Source organism: Idiotropiscis lumnitzeri, chromosome 3, assembly GCF_059441095.1.
Source record: "Idiotropiscis lumnitzeri isolate Australia: NSW breed Sydney's pygmy pipehorse chromosome 3, RoL_Ilum_1.0, whole genome shotgun sequence".
Taxonomy (NCBI): Eukaryota; Metazoa; Chordata; class Actinopteri; order Syngnathiformes; family Syngnathidae; genus Idiotropiscis; species Idiotropiscis lumnitzeri.
This window is the reverse complement of record NC_142393.1, coordinates 20,798,138-20,810,595: the sequence shown is the minus strand read 5'-3', so window position 1 is coordinate 20,810,595 and position 12,458 is coordinate 20,798,138. Positions and strand designations below refer to the sequence as shown.

The 12,458-nt window shown below is 39.9% G+C and overlaps 1 protein-coding gene across 3 annotated transcripts; it reads left to right on the top strand.

The window, feature by feature from the left end:
- Positions 1-259: 259 nt before the first annotated feature.
- Positions 260-10,710, top strand: arhgap1 (Rho GTPase activating protein 1). Of its 3 annotated transcripts, none has more exons than XM_088291884.1 (13): positions 260-385; positions 2,808-3,016; positions 5,128-5,223; positions 5,328-5,415; positions 6,923-7,054; positions 7,155-7,241; positions 7,324-7,422; positions 7,515-7,622; positions 7,712-7,788; positions 7,863-7,940; positions 8,888-9,016; positions 9,099-9,202; positions 10,411-10,710. In XM_088291884.1, the coding sequence occupies exons 2-13, from the start codon at positions 2,893-2,895 to the stop codon at positions 10,576-10,578; spliced, it is 1,290 nt and encodes a 429-aa protein (XP_088148010.1). In that variant the 5' UTR covers positions 260-385; positions 2,808-2,892; the 3' UTR covers positions 10,579-10,710. The 3 variants fall into 3 exon arrangements, with proteins under 3 accessions (XP_088148010.1, XP_088148011.1, XP_088148012.1); XM_088291885.1 differs by having other exon boundaries at positions 283-385; positions 2,887-3,016; XM_088291886.1 differs by having other exon boundaries at positions 283-385; positions 2,846-3,016.
- The last annotated feature ends 1,748 nt before the right edge of the window (positions 10,711-12,458 follow it).

Below are 12,458 nucleotides of genomic sequence, written 5' to 3'. Positions count from 1 at the left end.
AAACGTATTCACATAAAAGAAGCCCTGATTCCCGCCGCACGCAAAGTACATTTAAAAAGTGCAGCAAGAAAATCTCCCCTTCCGGATGCTGTAAAGTTGACTTCTTCCCCCAATCATGCGTCTGAGTGTGTTTGTGTTCTTTTCCGATACAAATATTTATCTTCTGTCACTTTTTGGGTTATACGATTTAAATTGTGTAATTACCCTGTCTGGTCGCGAGAGGTCGCACCCATCTTTATAATTTTGCTTTTGTCTTGAAAATGTCCACACGGAAGACAACATGTTAAACGTTTATTTTGAAAGCGCAATAACGGAAAAGGTGCAACGCTGATTGTGCGTGCGTGTTCACAGTGCTTCGAAGATAAATCATCACAAAGCTCTTCAGGTGAATAAAAACACCGCATTATTGTCTGTTATGATTCGTATTCTTTATGTAAACGTTTGAACGTGAACGTGACGAAGTCGCTTGCTATTTGCCTCCATGTTGCTTGCGCGATTTGTTATGGTTACATGACAATTATACGCGACGATCAGATTTATTTTTTATCTTTAATAACAGCTAATCTTAAAAAAAAAACATGACTGGGGGATGAGTTCAGTAGAGATTTATTTATAAAGATGTGTCTGTTGTCTGGGACAATGGTTGTAGCGTTTTAAGGATGGTAGCTGTGCTTGTGTTTACAAGCTAGGACTGCTAAAGTTAGCTTCATTAGCTTCTACACTGGAATTGGACGTCACTCATTTAAATGTGTTGATTTGGTCATGATTTGGTTCTGCTCGTGTGTGACACTTGGTTCCGATTTGAGCTTTCAAAAATGCATTTTCAAAATCGAGACGTAACCAGGAAGCAGTGTTAGCACCGGATGTTGATTCGTAGAGTGTCCATCCATCCATCTATCTTCTATAATGCTTGTCCTTGTTGGTTTGAAGGTGAAATAAAGCCTAGCCTTGCTGACTTTGGGAAAGAAAGAAAGAAGAATTACCCAGGCAAAAACAACCATGCACATTCGCATTTATGGACAATTTACAGTCCTCATCAATGACGTTAGCGTGCATGTTTGAGGAATGTGGAACGAACGTGTCCAGTGTGTACTGCCTGGAATAGACTTCAGTTTACTTGCATCCCCAATGAGGAGAAGCATAGAAAATGGAGTGATGAATGTCTTGAAGCAATTCAAACTAAAATGCACTTCTTCACTGCAACCAAGTGGAGGTTCTGTTGATTTACTCACTTTATTTTATGCTATTAAGAGAAATAATCACTTCCGTTTGGGAACATGGCATTTTTCTACTCATACGACTGGCACATATGGAATCCTCTCATTCCATTAATAATAATAGTCAATTGATTTATTATTGTCCCCTATAATCGATAAGCGCTCTTATAACCCTTTAATAATAATAATCCCTTTAATTAGCAACTTGACAAGATTTATGAAAAATGACAGTCTGGCAAAGTGCTAAGTCTGGTTAGAATCGCCTCATCAGCCTGAGAATTACAAACCCAAGAATTTTGAAAATCGGATGATTGGTTCCAGAGAATTTCTTTTTTTTCAAATATCCTTGTGGGCGAGTGCTTTTGAATGCTGTGTCACCTTGTGAAAATATGGACAAAACACCTGAATGTGTGATGTTTCAAATGCCTGGTGCTTTTTTTTTTTTTTTTTTTTTTTTTAGAAAACTTCTCACCTTGCCACTTTAACTGATGTTTTTAAACAAACACCCGAATAAATTCCAGGAAGACACATACAACAGGAACTTGCTGCACAAATGTCCTTCATTGCATTGGTTGGTGCTCTAACAGTAGTTATCTCTCACGATCTGTGTGTTTAGCTGTGAGCTTGGTGTTTGTTGTAGGGGTGTGAATGACCAACCACACAGATGCGCTCGTATTTGGTTGGTCAGCAGCAGTGACATGGCCAATGCCTGCTGGTTAGTAACAACATTTATTTCAAGCAACGTTCTGTCAACCAGCATTATGCCACACGCTAGAGGCTGAGCACATTGTGTTATTAATGGGGGTTGGGAGATGTGTGACAAGAGTAGATGCACTGGACAAGATCCTCTCAGTCAACGGCCACTTCGCTCTGTACACCTCCACAGTCGAATGATTCTAATGAGATCCAGCAAATGTGCTTTTTCCAAATTTCTGCCTTTACAAAGATTATATTGGACAGTTTGTATTAGAGCTGAACAAAAATACTGTGAATTGAGATTTAATATATAATTATTGTTTGCTAGGTCCTCTTCCCATGTATTTTTTAACAAAACACAAGCAATAAATGAATCTGTATTCCAATAAAGAATATCAGATTTAATGGATTATACATAAGTGTTTGGTTGTAAAATCAAAAGAACCATGAATTCATTTGATAGACACTTTAATGATTACTATTAGCGTTTATACTAAACACTTTGACATTCAGGTCTTTTAAGCTTTCACTAAGACAACTTCATAAAATTGTACCAAACAAGTGTGGAGAGTCAGTTAGTCATGTATCAGAATGTATACATACACTACCAAGTCCCGATCGACCAAAATGAAGGTCTTTGCACTTTGAAGAAAAATTGCACTCTACCATGTTCTTCAGCCCTAGTTTATATTGGCAAGGTGTAAGAAGTGTTGCCTTAACAGCATGGGCTGTATATTATTATGGTTGTAGTTTGCAGTGGTGTAAAACGGCACTGCTCAAGATTACATCGCACATAAAAGCAGGATTAATGAACAGATAAAATGAACTTGACCTCTTGTGAGTGTACTGATTCATGGCCATATGTATCTTATAGACAACACTTGTCTCTTCCAGGACTCCCATGTGCTATTAGTGTGTGTTTGTGTGTTAAGAGTGCTGTCTTTGTGTGCGTGCGTACTGCACCATCCTGCAGTGTGCAATGTCTTCGGAGCTGCTTGTGGATTTGAGCGAGGACTCGACAACTGCACAGTTGGGCCATCTGAAGCTGGCCACTTTAGAGGACCAGCAGTGGCCGGCAGATGAATCCACTCTCAGCAAGTCGGGTGAGTGGGGCATTCTCAAATACAATTCTTTACACATATTCACCTGAAATGGAATTGAAGCCACAGAAAACATATTTATGGGAAGCACAGGTAATTTAAGACGTTACAGTTTTGCTTTTTCATATTTGCTCTCTCCTGTAATCATAGTTGCTCTCAAATAAATATACAAAACACTCCTCCCTCTTAAGTATCTGTGGAACAGTGTGCCCCCACCCCCAAGTCCTTTAATTAGCTGTAATTTAGCATCAAAGGGTTTAACATCAAAAGAGAATGAGGGAAAGAGATCAGCTTTCAGCTTTTATCTCCAGGCATTTACATGGCTACAATACCCAATTAAGAAGATTTGTGTTTCAGTTATTTTTCATGTGAGTGACAAGCAACTGACTGGTGTGTTTTGTTGCCCACTTGTGTATTATTTCATGGCGTATTCAAAACAATAACGGGTAAATGGTCTTTCATTTGTATATAAATAATTTTCCAGCTACAAGGCACTCAAAGCACTTCACACTGACTCCTCATCCACCCACGGATGACGCAGCATCAGGAGCAACTGGGGGTTCGGTATCTTGCTCAAGGATACTGGTCACAAGGGCTGCCGATCGAACTCACAACCTTGGGAGACGACATCTCGACCACAGAGCCATGCTACCCTACGATACTAAATGTGTACACAGTTTCCGTTTGGGATTTTGACAGTGAAGGCTCCTTTTATACCAATTAGTCTAACCAGTGTGAAAATAAATAATTGTGAACCTGAGGAAAGTTAGCCAAAGCCAATACCCCTGTTAAGTACATAATGAGGTGTTCTAAATAGGCCTGCCGAACTTGTCCAACTAAAAAAAAAAAAAAAAAAAGAATTAAATCATTTCATCTTGTCCTTGCAATGCCTGCATTTCACCGTTAGATGGCGCACTGACCAGCAATCCATCCGTTTTCCAAAATGCTTATCTTGGTGTATATTTGTGGGAGTGCAGTGTTTCTCACAAGACACACCCGCTGCCCGTCTGTACAAAGATATGGGTATTGTCTAGCGATGACGTCATTCAGGGTCAGTGGTCGAGTGGTCGTCTCCCAACCCAGAGATGGATTTGATCGTCGGGCCTTATGACCATGTTGAAGTGTCCTTGAGCAGTGGTCCCCAACCACCGGTACGGGGCCACTGGCCACTTTGGAGTTCCGCTAATATTAAACCCACAAGCTAGCGAAATGAGAAACAATTGCATGTATGAAGCATGCTCGTGACATAATGCGGTGACCATTACGTACCGAGTGTCGGGTACATTCAAATAATGAAATTGATTCCAATTATTGTCTAACAATACAATTATTTAACTTTGTTATTACTCATTAAACTAATTTCTCGTGTTGTTCATTGCCAAGAACTTTGATAAGCACTTTGTAGTTTATAATATTCTTTTGTTTGCATTATTTATTCTTTATTAATGATAATAAGTTATACCTTTAGTTTTACTCCATCCTCTGCTTAGCTCGTTTGGTTTAAATTATTGATGAGATCATTTTAATTCATATAGTGAAAAATAATTGTTGTTTTTTTTTTTTATTTTTATTTTTTTTTTATTTTCAAATAATCACGTCTTATTTCCTATGAAATCACAATGTCCCACCCCCGGCGACGACCTGGTGTTTTTTACACATTAATTTGTTTATGGAGTTAATTCATGTTTGATTTGCAAACTAATGTGTTGTTGAGTAAATTGATGAAGTGACTCACCCATTGAGGACGTGTGACTTAAATGGAGTGAGGGACAATTGCTTATGGCAACTGTTTTTATCCATCCTGTTTTTTCACTAAGAATAGTTCAGTAAGAACTGGACAAACAAGATGCCTGACAGACCATGGAGAGGGAACTGAGGTGTAGTACGTGTGGTACTGCCGCTTAGTGACATTTTATTGGTATTGCTGGAATCAATAATGCCCATTTAAATGTAAAATACGCACTGCATCCCTAAGGAGGACGACCAGTTTAAAAAAAAAAAAAGAATGGATGTACGTGGTGTATTGTATCGTGATTATATCAACCTTCAACATATTGTCTTCAATTTTTCAACATTTTTAAAGTGTGCTAAATGTGTGCGTGTGTTTTTATCAGAGACGGACTCTCAGCACTTTGATGCTAGTTCCCCCCACCTGCCCTGGGACCATCCCTTCTATGACATCGCCCGGCATCAAATCATTGAAGTCGCCGGTGGGTGGGCCAGCCGGTCGCTTGTATCGGTTGGCGGTCATCTTTTGCGGACCTCAACCTCTTGCCTCGCCTCATCGTTGTTTTGTTCTGTCGTCATCTTGTAGGCGACGACAACTTTGGTAGAAAAGTGATCGTGTTTAACGCCTGCAGGATGCCCCCCCAGCACCAACTGGACCATCACAAGCTGCTGATGTGAGTCAGTTTTGTTGCTAGGCCTGCAAAATTAGTCGACAATGATTTGAATTTGTGACTGACGCAGAGGTGGGAGTAAGTCACATCGTTGGCATCTGGCATATCCTAAACCATAACTTTTCAGGAAACCAAAAAATGCCATCTTTATTGAGTCATGAACTTTGGATCGTTGAAGCAAAAAGCCATTTTCAACACTTGCTTTTGGTCATTAACACTGGTCAACAGCAAAGGTTAATCAGAGATGGCGTCATGTGTCCCAAAATTAATTTTTGACGCTGATTTAAAAAAAATATATATATATAATAATAATTCTTGGCGCATCAGGTTTTTGAGACTTTTTTTAAAACTTTTTTGTTGTTGAAATGCAGATTTTACCTTGATGTTTTAGAAAAATTATTCCACCTGTTGCTGAACATAACATATGGAATTCATAAATATTACATTATTTATCATGTTCATCTTATTTATGTTTTTTTTTTGTTGTGAAAACCGGATGTGCTAGAGCTAAAAAAAAAAAAAAAGGGGGGGGGCCAATTTGGAATAAGCGCAAAAAAAACAGCTCAAAATGTTTACTTGCTTCTCAGGTTAAGAAAAAATTGAAATGCTCAGTGCATGTATATATTCTCTTGTGACGCATGGCTGCTGGCTCCCCCCAAATCAACAAAATCCTTGATTTTTATGCTTTATCACCGAGATGCTTAAATAAATGCATTATCATCGCTGTCCAGCAGAAACCCCCTCTCACCAAATATGGTCACATTCCTATTTTTCTTCACAAATCGATACTACATAGTCTGTCCTCACTTTATCTGTTATTTCTATTCACCATTTAACTCATTTCAAGTGATAACACTATCATAAAACAAATACATTTCCGCATTGCCGCAACTTATGTCTGAAAAGTGTTGCAAAACTCGCGTCTATTTCCTTGTTCCGTGGAAGATGTGTGTCATAATTGTCACCTCTATTAAACGTCAAGGTTGTTTTGTTTTTTTACCATGACAAATACTAACTTTAGATATATTTTAGTTGGCTTGTTTTGTTCAAATCCATCGCTGTGATGCTTCGTTGCAGAAGGACCCTCGTGAGCCATGACGTTAAGTTTCCTTTGCGTATTAATACACGGGGTTAGTTGTTTCATTGATTACATCGCACGTGGCTTACAAAGAATGAGTTTGTGAAGATGACGCAGGACAGCCGTTTGCCTTTATGATGTATTGAAAGGCTTTTTGCACGGTAGTACATGATAGCAATTAAATGCAAATTGAATAAAGCATTGTCATGGAAATGAAGCAATCTGGCAGTTTTTGTTTTGTTTTTAATTCCTAAAACGTCTGTGTCTTGACCGTACGAGGGTTCTGCCCGACTGCGGCAATACACAAAAACAATATACAATTGCTAGGCATCTTTCTTATTACTGTAAATCAATTAAAGGTAAAGAATGTGGCCCTTGCAGTCCTTCCTTTCTATCACAACTGTTTTCATCCGGTCTGGTTGTGTCCCTTAGGTACCTGAAAGGGACATTGGACCAGTATGTTGAAAGCGACTACACCCTGATCTACTTCCACCACGGGCTGACCAGCGAGAACAAGCCGTCACTCAGCTGGCTGCGGGATGCTTACAGGGAGTTTGACAGAAAGTGAGTTTGCATCCGTGGGCAGATGATGTATCACGTTTTGCTTGGGTCACACTTGTCTGGCTGGTTGTTTTTCGAAGCATTTGTTGTTGTTGTATTTCAGGTACAAGAAGAATATCAAAGCCTTGTATATTGTCCATCCCACCATGTTCATCAAGACCCTGCTGATCCTCTTCAAACCCATCATCAGGTACTTTGTTGCACCGCCACAAATGGATTTGTGTGCTGTTTATAAACAAATTATTAGTATTTGTCTTGTCTTTTTGGTGTAGTTTTAAATTTGGAAGGAAAATCAACTACGTGAGCTATCTGAGTGAACTGGAGGACGTGGTCAAGTGTGAGCAGCTCATCATTCCAGCCCGTGTCAAAGAGTAAAAACTTGTCATTCATATATGGCTTTGAATAAATTGGATTACTGAAATGATCTTAACACAGATCTGACTTGTGTGTGTGTGTGTTGCAGATACGACAACAAGTTGAGAGCCTCCCTGAAGCCAACTTCCCTGCCTCCTATGTCCCCTCCTCGCAGTCCCCCTCACCCGAACCAGGTCTTTGGGGTCCCCCTTGAATTGCAAGTCACCTCTTGTATTTAATGGCAAATGCCACTTGTGAGTGTCAAAGTCCTTACAGTTAATAGGAGTGTGCGCGTGTGTCTGTCAGGTTAAGAAAGAGGAGTCCAGATGGAGATGCCGTCCCTGTGGTAATGAGAGACACTATAAGCTTCCTGTCAGAGCAAGGTAACCTCAATGGCGACCGAAACAAAGTGGCGGCTTGAAACAGTTTCGTTTTAGTTAATTTTGATCTTTGTCAGGTCTGGAGATTGAGGGAATCTTCCGACGTTCTGCTAATGTGACTCTGGTGAAAGAGGTTCAACTCAGATATAACTCAGGTAGGAAGCTTGTTAATTTTGCGTCCAATTTATGTTTTTTCTTCAAGACCTTTTGACATTATCCACGCTGTGTCAAAAGTGACCGCCATAGGTTATGAAGGGCTATTTCAGATTATATTCATCCATCAGATGAGACATCCCCATACAGACATCACACACATGATTGCAGCCATTTTCATTGCCGATTTGTGTTTTGAACCACATCTCTGAAGAAATGGTCCACTGTTAAAAGGAGTGTTAAATAAGAATCAATTAATAGTTTTTGTGGTCATTTAAGACCAGTCAAGCGGTCAAGTTTAACTGAGAACGCTTAAGATAGGGCTGGGCAACATTTTGCACGTGCATTTAACTAAAACCAACATTGAAGCATCCCAGTTGAGACCCAAAGCTGCTGTCGCTGTCCTTCAGCTCAGTGAACAGGCGACACGTTTTCAGACGTGTGCTGCACTTCATTTCCAGATTAGTCCTATCAGACACTCTGTACGTACGAATGAACACCAGGTCATTTCTAAGATAAGGGCAAAATACAGTGAAGCATGCAGAAGTGTTTTTATACTAAGAAAGAAAGTGACCTCCCCCTGCTTGCCAAGGGCGCTAATCGAAGATTCCAGAACTTGGCTTTCTTTCAGTAGTTAACATTCAAAGATCCAAATGAAATACAATGACATCCTGTAGGTAAGAGAAAAGAACATGGATGTTGTCTTGGCTTCATGCATATTCATAAAGATGCATCAAATTCTTGTTTTTTTTTATTATTTTTTTTTTTGGGTGGCATTCAATGATTTTGGATTTGGCCATGTTTTAGAATGGAAGCCACACATTACTTTGTACACGAGGCCCCAGGTTACTCAACAGCACAAATAGATGACACCTGTTGGAAGATGCCATAAAAACAAAACTGAATCCTATTTCATACCGCTTCCTGAACGTGCTTGCCGTTTTTACAGGCGAAGCGGTGAACTTCCGAGAGATGGAAGATGTCCATTTGGCGGCCGTGATCTTGAAGACGTTCCTGAGGGAACTGCCCGAGCCACTGCTGACCTACCAGCTCTATAATGACATTGTCAACTTTGCCTGTGGGTTTGCCGTGCGTCATTCGAAATGTCGCAGGGTGGGTGCGTGGAGTTGTCACTAATTGCGGTGTTTGTTTATGTCAAGCTGTGCCCAGTGACAGTCAGGTGACCGTCATGAAGACACTGGTGGAGTCGCTGCCAGAGGAGAACTACGCTACACTCCGATACCTAATCACATTTCTGGCACAGGTATAGTTGCACTAATAACCTTCGTAGTGCGCGATGTAAACCTTTATTTGACCTTGTCGAAAATTTCGCATGTACAACTTTGTAATGTTTCAGTGCTTGCAGCACAACTTGATGTTGTCGAACAAGGAGCTGAACGGGAAAATTCACAACAGGTGTATAATCCATGAATGACATCTACCTCCCACGCCTTCCAGTCTGAATATCCCTAACTTTTAATGCATGGTGTATGTGCAAAGGGTACATTTTAAACTCACAGTCAAAAGTTAACCCCACTATTCACAGAAATTGTAGCCGAGAATGCTGAAAATCCGCAGGTAATTGTCATCCCTCAAAAAGACTTGTCCTGTACCATAATTACCTGGAGGTGTCACCAGATAGCAGCTAAGGACTAAATGAAGCACCTCTACTCTCTTCAACTGTCCCTTAGCGCTGACATGCTATCAGATGATGCCTAAGCAAATAGACAAGGTTTTTTTTTTTGGTTTTTGGTTTACGAAAGCAAAAATGGATTACGGACCTGAAGCTTAAGCCTGGTTCACACAGCAAGATTTAAAAATTGTCGGCAGACTTGCAAACTCTGATTGAGCTCACACATAACGAGAAAGAAATAACAGACAAAACTGTTTGGAAAGTGCAGTGTGTGGTGTGCAGCCAGATACACGGCAAAGTGAAAAGATCACACACAAAGTCATTTCATTCATAAATATTCCTAGGTTAGATGAGGAATCTCTCAAAACCTCTCCAGGTTAAATGTGACTTCGCTGTTAAAAAAAAAAACAAAAAAAAAAACTGGCGAACAATGAGAAGGCAGTGGGAATTGTTGATGTTTGTGGTTTGTTTTTATCTAAAATAAAAAAAGAAAAGGTGTTGCTCAAAGGAGTGGAAATGGCTTGAGTGCATACTAACTCACATACACCGCAGACACGACAGAAATATGTTGTGAATTTTTTTTTTGCGCCGCAACAGTAATTGGAGTGTCTTTGCGATTGTCGGGAGGGGAGATTTGAGGCTAGAATGGGGCTGCCATGTGAGCCAGGTTTCAGTTCATGAAGCAAAAATGTGAAGTTGTCATAGCATACCTGCCGTTGTCAGTTTTATAGCATATTATAGTATCTTACCTTTTGAGTTTCAAAGCTAATAATCAATCTTGTGAGTTTTCACAATGGTGTAGTACTTGCTAAATGTCGCGCTGCTGTGTGCTATAACAGGTAACAGCCAACAGTGACGTGAATAAGATGACCAACAGCAACCTAGCTGTGGTGTTTGGGCCGAACCTGCTCTGGGGGCGGGACAACGCCATGTCACTCAGCGCCATCGGACCAATCAACAACTTCACTCGATACCTTTTGGATCAGCAGCACTTGGTCTTTGCCTAAATGTGCTCCCCTGTTGTCTGACTTGCCACTGGAGGCTACACGACATTGTTAGTGAGTGAGCCATCAAATAGCACTTGGACCAACGCAGCCATGTTCTAAAATGCACATTAAAAAAAAAAAAATCCTCTCCTAGACGATTTCAGTTGCGTCTTTTGTCATCTGGGATTCTAATTAGGCCCACAGCAGTGTGGTTAGTGCTTAACCTTGCGTTGAAAAGTGTAAACTGGTAGACCTTCATGAGAACAAGTGCAAAAGCAACATTTAACACACAATGAACAACACATTTGCAGCAAAAGAGATTTCCTTGAAAAAGGCATTCCAGCTACAACTGCATGAGTACAATTATTGTCAAGTGAAAGTCAAATCCAAAAATGTGTTTGCTGTTGTTGGTCTCTGCTGTATCTGTCTTGCAAAAAAAAAAAAAAGAACTCCCCATAATGAAATAAGTGGTTTGTGTGAAAGCCCTCAGGTTAATTATGAATAATGGTACCAAATGTTGTGGACAATCTCCCTGTATAAAAAAATAAGCAAAAGAAGATGAGTTGTAATGTGTTATTAACCCCCAAGCGTCTGTGCTTTGGGATGTCATGCACGTGTCTGCCCTCCCTCTCTCTTAACCGTGTCATTTAATTGGATTCTGTGGTTGACGTGTGTGGGTTCTGTTCGTACCTGTGCTGGCCTTTTCTTTAGTTGAGTGTGCCATTAATGGAGATCGTACAAACGTGATGGTGTCTTTGTTCCTCAGAGGTCAAAAGCCTGAACCTAAAGGAAATAAGTGAAGCTGCAGAATTGAATTTGGAAAAAGTCCGTCTTGGTACACCATCTTTCAGGGAGAAATCTCCCGTCAGTAGCTTTTAGCATTCAATCTTTTAGCTTCCTCGACTTGAAGCACAATGATAAACTTTCAAATTAATCTTAAACACTAACATGAGCCGTATAATCTTGAGAACCTGTTGAATTTAATAAATTTTACTTGACCGATGGTGTATTGTCAAGTGTAAATGTTGCCATGCTGTTATTGTATCATTTATAAGAAAGTGCTACTGTGTATGCCATACACTATATACATATATATTATGTTTGCGTGTGTCTTAATTCATTTGAAAAAAAAAAAAAAATCACAAAATATGCCTGGGCCGACGTATATTTACGGTTTAACCAACAGGGTTCCTGTGAGTGGAGAAGGGAACCTCAAAACAAGTGCCATTGAAGTTTCACACTTGCTGACCAATCGCATCTGTTTATGATCTTGTGATCTTACTGTACTGTAATTCGTTGTCCTGGTGACAGTAGTATGTTTTCTCGAAGGGAGAAATGATTTGGTTTTCCAGGCAGATATATTCAAGATTATTTTCTCAATTTTATTTTTCATCCTTTTGATATTTTGTTCTGTATGTGTATGATGATGATGATGATGTAATATTGTGGCGGAATAATAAAGAAACCTGAAGAAATAAGAGGTGCAGGAATTTATGTTGACATTTAAGTTACTGGTACTTGTTTTATAAATATATATATATATATATTAGTATAAAAAATGGTGGCACATAGAAGTAGAACATAGTTTAGAAAGATACATATATAATCTTTTGTGAACAAGTTATGTCAGAAAAGATATTTCAAACACCCCCACCCCCTCATCCAAAACAAAAAATGTTTTTGTCTTCAATGATGGCCTGACATTCAACCAGCACATCAGCTAAAGAATCCAGCAGCGTTTAGTGTGAGTTTTGGCAGGACACAGCCAGTGTAACCTCTTTGGGTGCCCTAAGATGAAAAGTCAGATGCATGGTGCCCCCCACCTCAAGATGATATGACAGTTTTTTGTGGCCCGTAATATTTGGCGCACGTATCTGGGGGGTGGCTGCATCTGACCGTTA

What these genes read in the sequence shown, in the direction of transcription:
- arhgap1 (XM_088291884.1), top strand. Translation starts at nt 2,893, where the DNA reads ATGTCTTCGGAGCTGCTTGTGGATTTGAGCGAGGACTCGACAACTGCA. An exon ending in GACCATCACAAGCTGCTGAT is followed by an intron (nt 5,416 to 6,922) that starts GTGAGTCAGTTT and finishes TGTGTCCCTTAG; the next exon opens with GTACCTGAAAGGGACATTGG. An exon ending in ATTCCAGCCCGTGTCAAAGA is followed by an intron (nt 7,423 to 7,514) that starts GTAAAAACTTGT and finishes TGTGTGTTGCAG; the next exon opens with ATACGACAACAAGTTGAGAG.